The following is a 14,465-nucleotide window of genomic DNA, read 5'->3' as shown; positions in this document are numbered from 1 at the left end:
GCCCAGAAGGATCCATATAGGCTCATTTGGGGGTACACTTTATGACAGAGGCAGAAAGGAATGGTGAAAAATTCTGATGGAACAAAGTTGGGGCTCCAATCCCACTCCTGGTGACACTCGTTCTGTCATTGAGCACTACTCACTACCTAGTCGGGACCGGACAACAGAAGACCACGGAATCTAGCACCTAAATGGAGACATTAGGACATGAGGAGGTTGCTATCTGTATTGATGCAGGGCTAACAGGTATAAATCGGGTGTTCTCCTTGGCCACATGGACCTGGGAAGACTTTTTAGACCTGCTGCCTGCTCTCCTTGCTGTGGTCAGAAAGGCAGGGATGAGGCAGTGGTGAGCAGCACCAAGTAGGAAGGGCAGAGCTAACAGGCAGAAGAGCTTGCAGGGGAGCAGGGAGGAGGGCTTGATGATAGCAAACACACGTCAGGAGCAGGGTCTTGAGGGCAAGGTTGGGTTGCCCGCTGACGGGTAGTGGATGGTGAGTGCTATTTCTTGCAGGGGGATCGCAGGAGGGATGAGCTTTCGCTTTCACCCTGCAACCTGATGCTGGTTCCATAGTGATGTGGGGAACAGGTGGAGGGAGGGGACATGGGCCACGGGGAGCCTTCCAGCCTGAGGAGTTTAGTGCAGGTGGAATAGGAGCCTAGAATGAGAGGCGTGTCACTGAGCTGTTCCGCTAGCTGCTCTGTCTTATTGGATCTGTTTCCTCATCTGGAAAATGGCATCTCACCACCACTCAGGTTTAGTGGGAACAACCAAGAAACAGCTGTGAAAACACTGCAAAAAGATTATATCATGACCCAGACGACTGTATTGGTCTCTGTTTCATAGCTCAAAACACAAGGAAGGCTTGAGCAACAGCTGGAGAGGCAGGACATAACACAGTGGCAACTTATACTAAATTTATACTATGTATGTATACTAAATTTAAATTTAGTATAAAGTTGATCCCTTCCCTCAGGAGCAAAAGGAATCAGGGATGGTGTGCACTCAACTGGATAACCTTTCTCATCCTGGAGGCCCACTTCTGGGTCCACCATGTGTGCTCCCCTCTTGCTCTGGCTGGGGAGCAAGGTAGCGCTGGGAAATGAGGCACTGAGCTTTATGCAAAGACCAAGGGGTCAGAAGCTGGGAAACTCCATATTTTTGTGTGACCACCCATGCTTCACACTGACCTCCTAGGTCCTCCAACACACTGAGCAGATCCTGCCACAGGGCCTTTGCACTTGCTCTTTCCCTAGCCAGTTACACATCCATTCATGGTCTGCTCTCTTTTTTCTTCAGTTTTACTCAAACATCACTATATCACTGAGGACTTTCTTCATCACCTTATTTCACATTACATCCCTTTTCCTGATCTTCTCCTACACACTACTGACTTCTAAATATATTCAATATTTTGCTCACCTTTGTTGCTCATCATCTGTCTTCTCCCCTGTAAACTAAACTCCATGAGGACAGGGAATCTTGTTTGTTTTCCTTTCTGTTGCCTAGAAGAGTGTAGCAGGCAGTCAAGAATATTTATTCATTGAATTACTAAATCTCTCCTTTCTACTCTGGGATAAGGGCATAAAGTCATGAAATTCACACAATGGCTACAATTTCATTTTTTTTTTTTTTTTATTTGTGGCACTAAAAGACACAGAGAGACAGTGTGGCTTAAGAGACACAGGCTGATGCTCTTGCCACACCGGGAAGGTGAGCAATTGTCTCCAGACAATGTGGAGCAAAGTTTCCATTCTACGGGACACCTTGATCTGAAACAGTTGTGAAATATTAAAATGATCTCACTATATTTGTTGTTCCATTAAGATAGGGATTTTATTTCATGAACTCCTCTTGATTTCTATTCATCTCTTAGAGAGCTCTTTTCAACGTAACAAAAGGCTTTAGAGAGAGATGTGAAAAACTAGCGCTGTGTCTAAACATTATAAATACCGAGGGCAGATTTCTGGGTGATAAGAAAAGCCTTCTGCTTGAAACATGGGTACTATTGATCCACTGGGCAAAGGTGCCCAGACTGAACCCAAACCGTGAAATACCAGCACAGTTTTGATCCAATCGTGGTGACATGCAAGACACCCAGTGTCCCTGCTCTTGATCCCATGGAGGATTTCAGAAGGTTCTCAGGGCAGTCACCAGGCTCCATATATAGCCCGCCCAGGGTTGTGGGGGGACTCATTCTACTTCCCAGCCTGCTGGGGATGCCTGCAAAGTGGGGCACGGACTGTCTGCACCAATGCCTTTCTGACCTCTGTCACTGCCACTCTTGGAGAATCAGAAACACCTGTTCAGACATCAAGTGTGATTTTATTCTGGGTGATAACTGCTGATTTTTTAAAAGCTTAGTTCGTCGGATGATAGTCTGAGACCCTCTGTGAGGTTTTAACCCCACATTCATGAGATTAAAAATCCAGTGATTTCCTTACTCAACGAAGTCATCTTCTGCTCCTTTCTTGCTACCGAGAACATCACAGAGTGTATTCCATTCAGATTGTTTCAATTGGTTTAAACATATTTTCCAGGAATTCAAAAGATTTCAAACAGCTACGTGGTCTTAACCATCTCTATGTGGTAAAATCTTCAAGTTCCAGAATCAGTCTAAGGTCACCATAATTAAGGGTAGCGCTGGGCTCCAGCATTTATAACCCCATTAACCTGCCAACAAGAATAGTTTATTGGCAACTTGAAATATTCAGAGGCAAACATGTTTCCTTGGCACACATGCCACACAGCTGAGCAGCACCTCGCCCTCCCTTGGAACCATTTTGCAGGACTGAAAATCAATTGTGTGAGTTTGGCCTGTAGACAAGAAAGTTCACCAAAATCCCAATGCTCCCTGCCACGTGGCGTCCTCGAGCAGCGACTATGGATGGCTCACAGGTGGGTTTCTGCCATGATCTGATCTTCTCAATGATTTATACGAGCAAGGGCACCTACGGTGGAAAGAGAGCCACAGTTACTCAGGGGACCTGAAGGAGCCAAAGGGCTTGGCCCAGGGCGTGTGGATCTGGGTGCTAAGGAGCTGAGGGCAAGAACATCCTTGCCAGTACTCTTCCAGCACAAGTTTCTACATCAATACCCATCCTGCTTACAGCTCCAAGGAGAATATTTCTGGAACATAAACATGCTTAATGATTTACAGTGACTTGCTCCAGCCAGTTTTTTTTTTTTTTTAAAGATTTTATTTATTTGACAGAGAGGGGGAGAGAGAAAGAGACAGACAGAGAGAACATGAGATGGGAGAAGGTCAGAGGGAGAAGCAGACTCCCTGCCGAGCAGGCAGCCCAATAAGGGACTCAATCCTGGGACTCCAGGATCACGACCTGAGCAGAAGGCAGACACTTAACCCACTGGGCCACTCAGGCACGCCGATAGCTCTTTTTCGAGGAAGAAAGTATGAACTCGCTGGAGAGCTATAGCACATCCCCAGGTCTCCACCATTCTGCTAGAGCCCTCAGCTGCCCCCAGCTTTCTCAGATTCTGGGATCTGCTGGGGTCTTTTGCTCCTCTGGACAGGCTTTGCATGTGGGGTTTCTCTGTTGGGGATGCATCTTTCCAGCTGGAAGCTATGAGCCCTTCGAGAATTGGTGTACATACTATCTCTAGGGAGAGACTCTCCTGACCTAAGCCCTTTTCAGGGCTGATGCAGTCACCCCTCCTTCTGTCAGTGACCCCAGTCTGCTGCCATGTCTCAGACTCCCTGCACCCTCACTGCTGCAGACTGGCTCACTGAGGAGGAACCATGGGATTCTCACTCCCTCCTCTGGGCACAGACCTTACTGAGTGCTCAGTATTTGTGGCACGAATGAGTGAATGCACAGGCATGACCCCATTCCCCGGATGCATAAGGTCCAACTTTCACTCTTAGCTTCACCCAGAATCTTCCTGTCCAACTGCAGAAAGCCAGATTTGTAGAATTTCAAAGGAGTTATTTCAGTGCCTTTAAAGGCTAAAATTAGGGGCACCCAGGTGGCTCAGTTGGTTAAGCATCTGACGCTTGATTTTGGCTTAGGTTATGATCTTAGGGTTGTGAGATCGAGCCCCACATCAGGTTCTGTGCTCAGCCCGGAGTCTGCTTAAGATTCTCCTTTTCCCCTGCCCCTCCCCCCACTCAAGGGTGTGCTCTCTCAAATAAATAAATCTTAAAAAAAAAAAAACCAGAACAAAACAAAACAAAACAACAAAGGCTAAGGTTCAACAGTTTCCAGTATGAGGAAATTACAAATAAAACTGCTATATATATTGCATGTGAATACAAGATTATATATTTACGTTTGTTTCATTTCTCTCGGGTAAGCACCTAGGGCAGGATGGCTGGATCACGTGGTGGCTACAGCTGTAACTTGAAGGAAGTGCCGATTACCTTTCAAGTAGGGGTGCCATTTACATTCCCGCTAACAGGTCTTGAGAGTTCCAGTTGCTTTCCATCTCATCAATATTCTGTACTGTCATTTTCTACTTAAATTGTAGCCATTTTAGTAGGTATGTAGCGGGAAAACTTTGTGGTTTTGACTTGCATTTCAATAATCAAGATGTGGAGCATCTTTTCATATGCTTATTTGCATCTATGTATCTTCTTCAAGTGTTTATTCAAATGTCTTGCCCATTTACTGACTTGCCTGCTTTTTTCTCTATGAATTCTAAATATATATCCTGTATCCAATAAATGTGTTGCCAACATGTAGTCATAGTATGAGGCTTGCATTTTCATTTTCTTAATGGTAAGTTCTTTTGAAGGGCAGAGAGCTTTACTTTTGAGGGAATCCAATTTGTCAATTTGCCCTTTGATGGACTGCGCTTTTGGTTTCAAATTCAAGACATTTTTGCCTAAGCCAAGGTCACAAAGATTTTCTCATACATTTTCACTAGAAATTTTAGTTCTCGGTTTCAAATTTAAATATATAATTAATCCTGAGTTACATGGTGTGAGGTATGGATCAAAGTTAATTATCATGCGTAAGAATGACAGCTATGGTTGCTATGACAGTTTTGGAAAACAAAAAAAAAAAAACCAAAACTGTCCTTTCTCCACTGAATTCTCTCTATATACCTTTGTCAAAAATCAGTGGGTCTATTTGTGGGCTCTCTATTATTTTCCACTCACTGGCCTTTCTGGTATCATTACCAGATAGTGTTAATTACTTTGGCATTGTTGTAAGTATTGAAATAAAGAAGTGATAGTCCCCCGACTTGAATTTTTTCAAAGTAGTTTTGACTATTCTAGGTCTTTGCATTTCTATCTCAATTTTAGACACAGCCTGTCAATTTCTAAAAAGGGCCTACTGGGAAGCTGACTGGGGCTACACTGAATTTACAATTCAATTTGGGGAGCATAGCCACACTGGGTTTTCAAATAGGAGTTATCTGTCCATCCATTTAGGTCTTCCTGAAATTCTCTCAGCAATGCTTTGTGGTTGTGTACATCTTTAGTCGAATTCATCCCTAAGTATTAATATTTTTTATGTTCTCAAAAATTATTATTTTAAAAAATCTAGTTAATGATTGTTCACTGCTAATACTTAGAAATACAGCTGTATTTGTAATGCTGCTATATCCTATAATATTGCCAGACGTACTTAATAAACTTAAAATCTGTCCATAGATCCCACTGGGTTTTCTAACATTGACCATCGCATGGTCTATGCAATAGGGATGCATTCCTCTTGCAATAGGGATGCATTCCTTCCTTTCTTCCCTCCTTCCCTTGCCTGCTTACAATGTTAGCTCCAGCATCACCTAACACTGAACAGAATGCAGATATTCTTGCTTTGTTTCTGATTCCAGGGAGATGTATTCTCTCTTCCATCATCATCTATGGTGTGGACTGTGGGTTTTCCATCAATGCCTTTCATCAGTTATTTGTTTTCCTACTTTATAGACTTTTTTTAAAAATCAGAAATGGATGTTGAATTACCAAATTCTTTTAATGTGTCCATTGAGATTATCAGGGTTTTCCTCTTTTTTTTGTTGTTTATATCAACCCAACCTTGCATTCCCACTTGAACATGATGTTACTCTTGTTACATGTAGTTGGATTTGATTTGCTAAATTTTTTTTTAAAGATTTTATTTATTTATTTGACAGAGATCACAAGGAGGCAGAGAAGCAGGCAGAGAGAGAGGAGGAAGCAGGCCCCCTGCTGAGCAGAGAGCCCAATGTGGGACTCGATCCCAGGACCCTGAGATCATGACCTGAGCCAAAGGCAGCAGCTTAACCCACTGAGCCACCCAGGCGCCCCTGATTTGCTAAATTTCAATTTGGGCTCTTTTGCATCTATGTTCATGAGGACTACTGCTCTATAGTTTTCTTTCCTTGTGATATCTTTGTCTGGTTTTGGTATCAGGGTAACATTGTTTTTTGTAGAATGAGGTGTGGAGTCATCTCTCCTCTTCAGGAAATTCTGAACAAAATTTCTAGAAGTTCAGACGTGCTGCTCGGTGAATGTTACATGTTTGGTAGAACTCACCAGTGAAGTCTCCTGGGCTTGGTGGCAGTGTTTTGTTTGTGTCTGTGTGGGTGGAGGAAGGTTTCTGACTTGTAATTAAATTTCTTTAATATTAGGGGGCTACTTGGATTATCTATTTCCTTTTGAGTGAGTTTTGATAGCTTGTATCTTTCAAAGAATTCGTCTATTGCATAAAGCTGTTCATAATTTTGCCTTATTATCCTTTTTACTATCTGTAGGATCTGTAGTGATATTATATCCCTCCTTCCTGATCTTGGCAGATTGTCTTTTTTCTTCTTCCCAATAAGCCTGGCTAGAGGTTTGATCACCTATACTAGTCTTGCGAAAGAGTAAGCTGTTGGTTAATCGATTTTGCTTTATTTTTTCTTCTTTATTTCATTGCTTTCTGCTCTGATCTTTGTGATTTATTTTCTTCTGCTCACTCTACGTTCAATTTTTACTCTTCTTTTTCTAGTTTCTTAAGGTGGAAGTGAGGTCATTCAACCGTGGTCTTTCTTCTTTTCTAATACAGCAATGTGCTGCTATAGGTTCTCCTCCAAGTACTGATTTTATAGCAGCCAACACTTTATGTTGTGTTTTAATTTACATTTTGTTCAAAATACTTTGCGATTCCCTTTTTGAGTTTTTTCTTTGACCCATGAGTGATTAAGAGTCATGTTAATTAGTTTTCAAATATTTGGGATTTTTCAGAGATCATTTGTCATTGATTTCTAATTTAATCCTGTTGTGGTCACAGAACATACATGGTAGTATTTAGATTCTTTAAATATAATTATATTAACTATTTCCATATCACCTGCCAATTTTAACATCTGGGTCTGCTTTAGAGAGGTTTTCCTCGATTCATTTTCAGCATACAGTGTTTCATATCCTCCTGCCTCTTTGTAGCAATGGTAATCTTTGACTGGATGCTCGACACTATTAATTTTACCTCACTGGGTGACAGATATTTTTTCTTCTGACAAATGTTCTTCTGCTTTATTCTGGGGTGCAGTTATGCAGAAACAGTCTGATGGTTTTGCGTGTTGCGGTGAAGAGGTGCTGTGCAGCGTGAGAGCCACACAGAGTCCTCTAGTCTAACTGTGTGAGCTCCAGGTGCTGCTCCTCCTTACGCTACCACGTGATTCTGTCCTGGCCTCACAAGTATGTGCCCATCCCCACTGCACTGACAATTCCAACGGGCCCTCTGCAGTCTCTGGACTTCTCTCTCCATGCTGCAATTTGATGTTCGGGGCTCTGTGCTGTACACCTTAGCTGCCTCGGTGACCCCAGACTCCCAGCTCTGCTCACCAGCTCAGGGAGTCTGCTGGCCACTGCTGATTTCTTCTTCTTGTACAGAGGCTGGGAATTTTTGGTTATCTCAGATGGGATGGTAATTTCAGTCCCTGAAACTTCGTCTTGACAATAAGTGGACATTCCCAAGGATTCAAAGACGTGAGAGTTGAACATATTTGGAAAGCTCTGTTTTACTCCTTTTCCTATTGCTCTGCTGGAAGTGTGGACTGACCCATGTTCCCTGCTCTGGGCTAGCTCCATGTCTTCTATCTTGTCTTCTCTCCAGGCTTGTTCCAGGCTCTCCCTTCTCCAACCAGCCCACTTGCAGCCATGCCAGTGATACTCCTCTTCTGAGCCAGATAACGCAAGCAGCCCTCAGTCACTCCAAAATACGTGCATATATATGTGTATGCATGTGTATGGAAACACACATATCCTGAGAACCGGGAATTTAAAGCCACTACTTCAGTTTTATTCTCCCCCAATACTTGTCCAAAACCAAATCCAAACTCAGTGGAGGTGAGGACTGCAAAAATGGGTTTTAGACTCATCAGTGCCCTTAAGGTGTGTGGATTTCACCGTCCAAACATTTTATCTCAAAAACGATCATAACAAGTACGAGCCTCTCATAATACGCACGTTAAATGATTTTGGAGCGAGGTGTACTGGTGTTTATAATTTACTTTAAAATCCAGAAAAAATAAACCTTTGTGTGGGTGGGTATGGGGAAGATGGGTGGATAGATATGCTAAGTAAAGTCAGCCAGATGGAGGAAGACAAATATTGTATGATCTCAGTTCTGTGTGTCATCTTAAAATCAGAGGCACAGAAGAAGAGATCGGAGTTGGGGTTACGAGAAGCAGGGGGTGGACGGAGAGGAAACTGGATGAAGGCAGTCAAATGGTGCAAACACAGAAATACCAGGGATATAATACACAGTATGATATCTGCAGCTCACACGACTGTAAGTCATGGAGGGAAGTGGTTTAGAGAGTATATCCTAAGAGTTCTCATTACAAGGGAAAAACACCCCCCCCCCACCCGCCCCGGTATCTCCATGAGATAATGAACGTTAACTTACTCTCGTGGTTATTTCAAAATATATGTAAGTCAAGTCATTCTGCTCTATGTCCCAAACTTATATAGCGCTCTGTATCAATTATATTTCATAAAAGTAGAAAAAATAGAGGTGCCTGGGTGGCTCAGTGGACTACGCATCCGACTCTTGGTTTTGGCTCAGGTTGTGATCTTAGGGTTGTGACCTCAAGCCCTGTTTTGGGCTCTGTGCCCAGCGGGGTGTCTGCTTGAGATTCTCTCTCCCTCTGCCCCTCCCCCTGTTCGCACACATTCTCCCTCTCATTAAAAAAAAAAAAAAATGGAAAAAAATAATGACGCTTCATAAAGATATTTATAAACACTTAAAAAACAGATGCGAAGAATGTGTGCAGAGTTCAGAGCGCACGCTCTGGAGTCGACTCTGCGTGCAGGCTGGGCGGGTCTCGGGGATTGCCTGGCTGCCAGCCCCTCCCCATATGGAGGCTGGTGGTGTTGGAGCATTTCTGCAGCACAGCAAGCAGCGGGCAGGTCTGCCACATGCCTCACTCACCACCCACCCCTGTCATCCTTCCTTCCGCTGAGCTTTCCAGTAGACGAGTTGGGGTGACAACTGAATGAGGGTTTGGGGTGGGGCCAGAGATGGCTCCGCGTGCCTCTGTCACCTAAAGTCAGGCATCCTGGGAGAAAGCGCCTTTGGAGAGCAGTTCTGTGCTGCTAAGGCCAGTTTCTCAGGGTGCAAAGTGTACAAGGTGGAGGGCGGGTTTGGGCTGGTGGGGCAGCTGGAGAGCAGGGCTGTGAAGCTGAGAGGGGCTGGCCCTCACCTGCTCTCCTGGAGGCAAGCCCCCTTCTGGCGGGCCAGAAACCTGAGAGCCAGAGCCCTGGGCTGGTGAGTGAGTGAATCGATGGCTGGCTTGGAGACCTGGGTGGAGGCTGTGCTTGCCACCGCCAATATCAATATGATGGCGGAATCTGGATCTGGAAAGTCCTCAGCAAATTAAGGCCATATTTAGAAGAGAAAAGGAAAACTCCTCAGTGTTGTATAAAAATGGGAATTACACGAGGGCAGCACTAACATGCTCTGGCTCAGATAACAATTCACAACAGGGAGCTTGCTGGTTCAGTTAAGCACACGTGTAGCATGAACCATACTGATGGCCACTGGTGTCGACCCAAATTTAAGCCACGTCAGTAAGTGACCGCTCTCTGGGCTGAGGCAAGGTATAGCTTTGCTTCCTGAAAGATCCTCTTTTGTTTTGGTTGGGCAAGAAGAAAATCAATGAAGGGACACGGCTTAGACTTTGAGGCCAATCCAGAAAGCTGTAAAAATATCCGTTTTATGTTGTTTCCTCGCCTGCTGAGGAGAATGATGTTTCTATGGAAAGAGGTAAAAGGGACAGTGGGAAGAGGGAAATGGCATCCAGGGGGAGGAAAGGAATCATCAGAGCCATAGAACTCGCTCATAAGCTCCCGTCTCCCAGAGGAGACAGATGAGCTCTGGGGCGCTGATGAGCTGTTGGGCAACTTTGCAGACTGGGAATGGGACCAGTGAGGGAAGACACGAGATAAAAAGAACCCCTCTAAATTTCCAAAGGAAAAGATGGTGGTTTTTTCCAGCTTGAGGTGGATTCTTGGCGAGATGTTCTAGCGATGATGGAGCAGATGAATGATGGGCGTGTGGATGTGGGACGTGCTGGGTTCCTAGGTGGGAGCCGGCAAACATGGCAGGCAAAGGGTGAGTTTGTTCTCTCTGTCCCTCTCTGAGTAACTGGTATCGAGTGCCCACTGTGTGCCAGGGCTGAGGTCTAGTCTGATAGCAGGGGCAAGCACCAAGCATGTGGCATTGGTTATTCTAGAAGTTAGAGCTGTGCTTTGATCCTAAGGGACCTAGTGAGATGCTGTGAAGGAGGGAGCCAGTCCAGCCTGGGAACTGAGGGCTTCTCCTTCAAGCACGCATGTGGGATGAGTGCGGGGTGGCTGGTAAAACATGGGGGACAGTGAGCCAGGAGCAGGGGGTAGAGTTTGTGAGGGCGGGGAGGCCACTGAATTGGGGGCTTCTCAGGACAGGTTCCACATGTCCCCCTGCATGGAAGAACAGGTCACCTCTTAGATCTGGACGTGGCAGAAGGATCACACGGCAAGAGGCAACACAGCTGGAATGGACCCGTCTGTATCTCTGAACTAGTCCACTCTAACCCAAACCTACTCCAGGTTCACAGAACAAGCTGCCCAAAGCTGGCATTGGAGGGAATTCTGGCTCATGTTGGGTTTCCTGTTCGGACACAAGCCATTGTTTCCGGCCACAGGAACGTGGCTTCTCTGACCCTCCAGGGAAGACACCTTCTGGCTTGGAGGAAAGAGGTGTGCTGCTGCTCTTGGTTTCTGTTCTGGCGTGGGGGTCTCCCAGGCCTTTATGGTGACGGCATCACCTGTCTGATCATGTCTCTTGGGGGTCTACGGTTGAGGCCAAGCATCGACACGTGTGTGGTCGGCATCAGTCCTTTCCTGCACTGGGAGAGTGTGCCCACGTGGAGTTGGGTTAGCATCTGTGCCCACCTAGTTAAGGCCCGGGGTGAGTCACGGCATCTGTGCCCCGCTTGCCTGTCTGAGGGATGGAAGCCACAGCCTTCACTCCCAGGAAGGTGACAGAGCACAGGCCTGGAGGAGAGCCAGGACATACCAGGCAGTGGCTCCGGGGTGTTCATCCTGTCCCTGGCTTGGTGAGAAGGTCCCATGGTCAACAACCAACTTCACACCCTCTCCTTCCAGCTGAGAGCCCATGAAGGCACAGACACGGCCTTGTTCACCTTTCTGTCGTGAGCAGGACCACAGGCCTTGGACCCTGGGGGTTTCTTAGGAAATGCTTGCAGAGTGTGAATGTTTTAAATCTAAACACAGATGCAGAGGGGGCTTGGAGTCCATTCCAGGCTCCCGAAAGAACGCATTGAGAACAGACCACTGAGGGCTATCCGATGTCCCCCGTTCCTATGAGTGTGGGATGGAGTCTGGGAAGGAAGTGGGTGCTGGGCTGCCCAGCTGGTACAGCAGGTGTGCCCTTGGAGAAGATCCCACAGATGGAGTGGGACTGCAAACGCTATGACCCGGAGGTGGAAATTTCTCTAATGCCACAAATACATAGGTGGAAAAATTATTTCATTCACACCGGGAAGGCAAATGTACTTTTAATTGCCTTGAAAAATGACAGTAATTTTTTTTTTTTTTTTTTTAAAGTAGGCTCCAAGCCTGGCGTGGAGACCAACAAGAGGCTTGAACTCAGGACCCTGTGATCAAGACCCAAGCAGAGATCAAGAGTCAGATGCTTAACAGACTGAGCTAGGTATATGCACTGATGCCAGTCATTTTTCAGGCGATTATTCCGTATGTGTCCAACTGACCCTTCTGTCTTTTACTGTAAGTAGCATCTCCTGCCACTGCAAACCTTGTCTTACAGGTGTGGGCACTGATCATCCGAGTTTTAGCTCCGGCCATCCTGCCTCTTTGAGAGTCCTCCCAGAATGCCTGGGCACCCCAGTTAGGAGGAGGGGGAGGTTGGATAGACATCTGGAGGAGGGCAGCCAGTAAACTCATGCCTGGAGTCCACGCACCAGCCCTGGGAAGGCCGGTAACATCCCTCAGGTCCACGAAGTCCTCCCGGCCACACCTGACCCGGAGCCCTCACCCAACACCCAGGGGCTGGTGAAGGAGGATCTGCACACACTGAGTGCCCACAGAGAGCCCGGCCCTCCCTGTGTGCACCCCGGAGAGCCCTGCATTTATCACCTTTTCTTTAAGGTTCTACGACTCTAACAGCCCAAAAGGGAAAGGGAAGCAGAACAACTAGTAAGCAAAGTATCAATGTTTTGAGATTCACCTGCTGTATCACACACCCCAGAGAGCATGTGTGGCAAAGCCAGCGGAGATCTGTAAGGTCCACGGCCGGCAGAGAAGTGCCATTTAACCAGGCTTTCAAGAAGAATACATAGACAGGCATGCGGACCACCCAGGGCCTGCCCTCCAGGGTCCCATGTCTATCAGCGGGTCTTACATGAGTGATTCTGAGATGCAGAGTGCAAGGGCGTGGAGGGGTCCCAGGGTCACCAGATAGAGCAGTGACCCAGTCCTGTACGTTCAGCTCTGAAGTCATCCATGCATGTAGCAGCACAGTTGGGCAGAGTGGTGACAGAGAGCAAAGGGACATGGTCCCCCGTGTCACACTCCTCCTGGTCACTTTTGCCCAAGGGCGTCTTGTGAACTGTTCAGGCCATCCAAGTCTCAGGCGTGCCATATAAATGCAGTTTGAAGCCGCAGAAAGCAAGCAGCAATGGTGAGAGAGAAGGGCCTGGCCTCGGCCACAGCCAGAACCCGATGATGGCTCAGGACCTCTCCTGCAGCAGCCCCGCTCCGGTCCAGAAGCACGCGGACCCAGCTGCGCCCAGTGCCCACCTGCCCCGTCTATCCCCCCCCCCGCCCCCGAGTCCCCAGCATCGCTCCCGGCCTCCTTTCTCAGGGCACAAACGACTTCCTGCTTCTCTGCGCAACTCCCAAATTTGGATTTTTCTTTCTCTCCGGAAGTCCAAGCCGGAGGGTTAGACTTGCCGTGGTCTCCCACTGCCTAGCTGTGCCCCTTCAGGCCAGCTTTCCAGCTCTCTGGGTCCGGCTCCCTGGACAGCTATTCTGGAAAGATCCAGAAATCTGTTCACAAGCTGGCGTCCAGTCCGTGGTCAAAAAAGCGTGTTCAGCGTTACCCAAAGTCCAGCACAGGTGCAGAGTAGCTCTGCTCTGAAGGTGAAGTCACTGAACAAACAATAGGAACCTGCAGCTCGGAGGCCCACCGCCCACCCCCAGATCCGGATCAGGACGGAAATGTGAGATGGATTCCACTCTGAGAACCTTAAACTCGTACCCCAGGATCAGCCGGGCCAGCAGGCCTGACAGCCGATGTACGGATCCCTCCCATGGGTCACATGCACACACAGCTGGGAATGCCTCATGTCACACAGGGACGACACCTGGGGGTGGTGCACGAGGAGGAACGATGCAGAGAGCGGCCAGGTGGTGGGGTGGGGAGTCAGGCCATGCGTGCACTGGGTAAGAACACTGACCATCTCTGGGCTTGAGTGAGGACTGCCCATTGTGGGCTTGCTGCCTGCAGGGAGGGGGTCTTCTCCCCTCTCCTCTGCTGTTGCAGGCTTCTGTGGTGGGGGGGAGGTGCAGAGAGCAGCAGGGGAGTGATCTCCCAGCAGCTCTGCCCTGTCCCAAGGGCCACTTCCTCTCCCACAATGGACACTTGCTTTCCAGTACTTTCCATGTCCTCACGGAACCCTGTCTGCACGGAGCCCTGTCTGCATCTGGTCCTGTGGGACCAAGGCTGAGCCACTCAGATTTTCTGAACCTCATGCCCTTTCCATATGCACCAAGGGTCATCTTAGTCCTGACCTCTTGAGGTTCCTGTGAAAACAGGAGCTTACACTCTGGAGATGGTCTTGCACGAAATAATACCTCTCGCCAGCCCCCCTATCATTAGCAGAACTCCCCAAACCCACCAGCAATGGGCAGGGACAGAGAATCAGTCTGTGTCCAGAATCATTTTGGAGCTGAAAGTGATCCCAGAAGCCACGCGACCGGGGAGTCCTTGAGTCTGGGATTCCCACT

At 47.3% G+C, this 14,465-nt stretch overlaps 1 protein-coding gene across 5 annotated transcripts in view; it reads right to left on the bottom strand.

Annotated features, from left to right (window-relative positions):
- Positions 1 to 1,617: 1,617 nt before the first annotated feature.
- COBL (cordon-bleu WH2 repeat protein) overlaps positions 1,618 to 14,465 on the bottom strand; it is a 261,854-nt gene continuing 249,006 nt past the window's right edge. For all 5 annotated transcript variants that reach the window (XM_059170611.1, XM_059170614.1, XM_059170613.1 and 2 more), the window contains one exon: positions 1,618 to 2,952. In XM_059170611.1, the coding sequence (XP_059026594.1) occupies positions 2,935 to 2,952 (18 nt within the window). In that variant the 3' untranslated portion in view covers positions 1,618 to 2,934. The remainder of the gene's footprint in view (positions 2,953 to 14,465) is intronic.

The sequence above is a fragment of the Mustela lutreola genome, chromosome 4, assembly GCF_030435805.1.
Source record: "Mustela lutreola isolate mMusLut2 chromosome 4, mMusLut2.pri, whole genome shotgun sequence".
Lineage (NCBI taxonomy): Eukaryota > Metazoa > Chordata > Mammalia > Carnivora > Mustelidae > Mustela > Mustela lutreola.
This window is presented reverse-complemented; position numbering and strand designations above follow the sequence as displayed.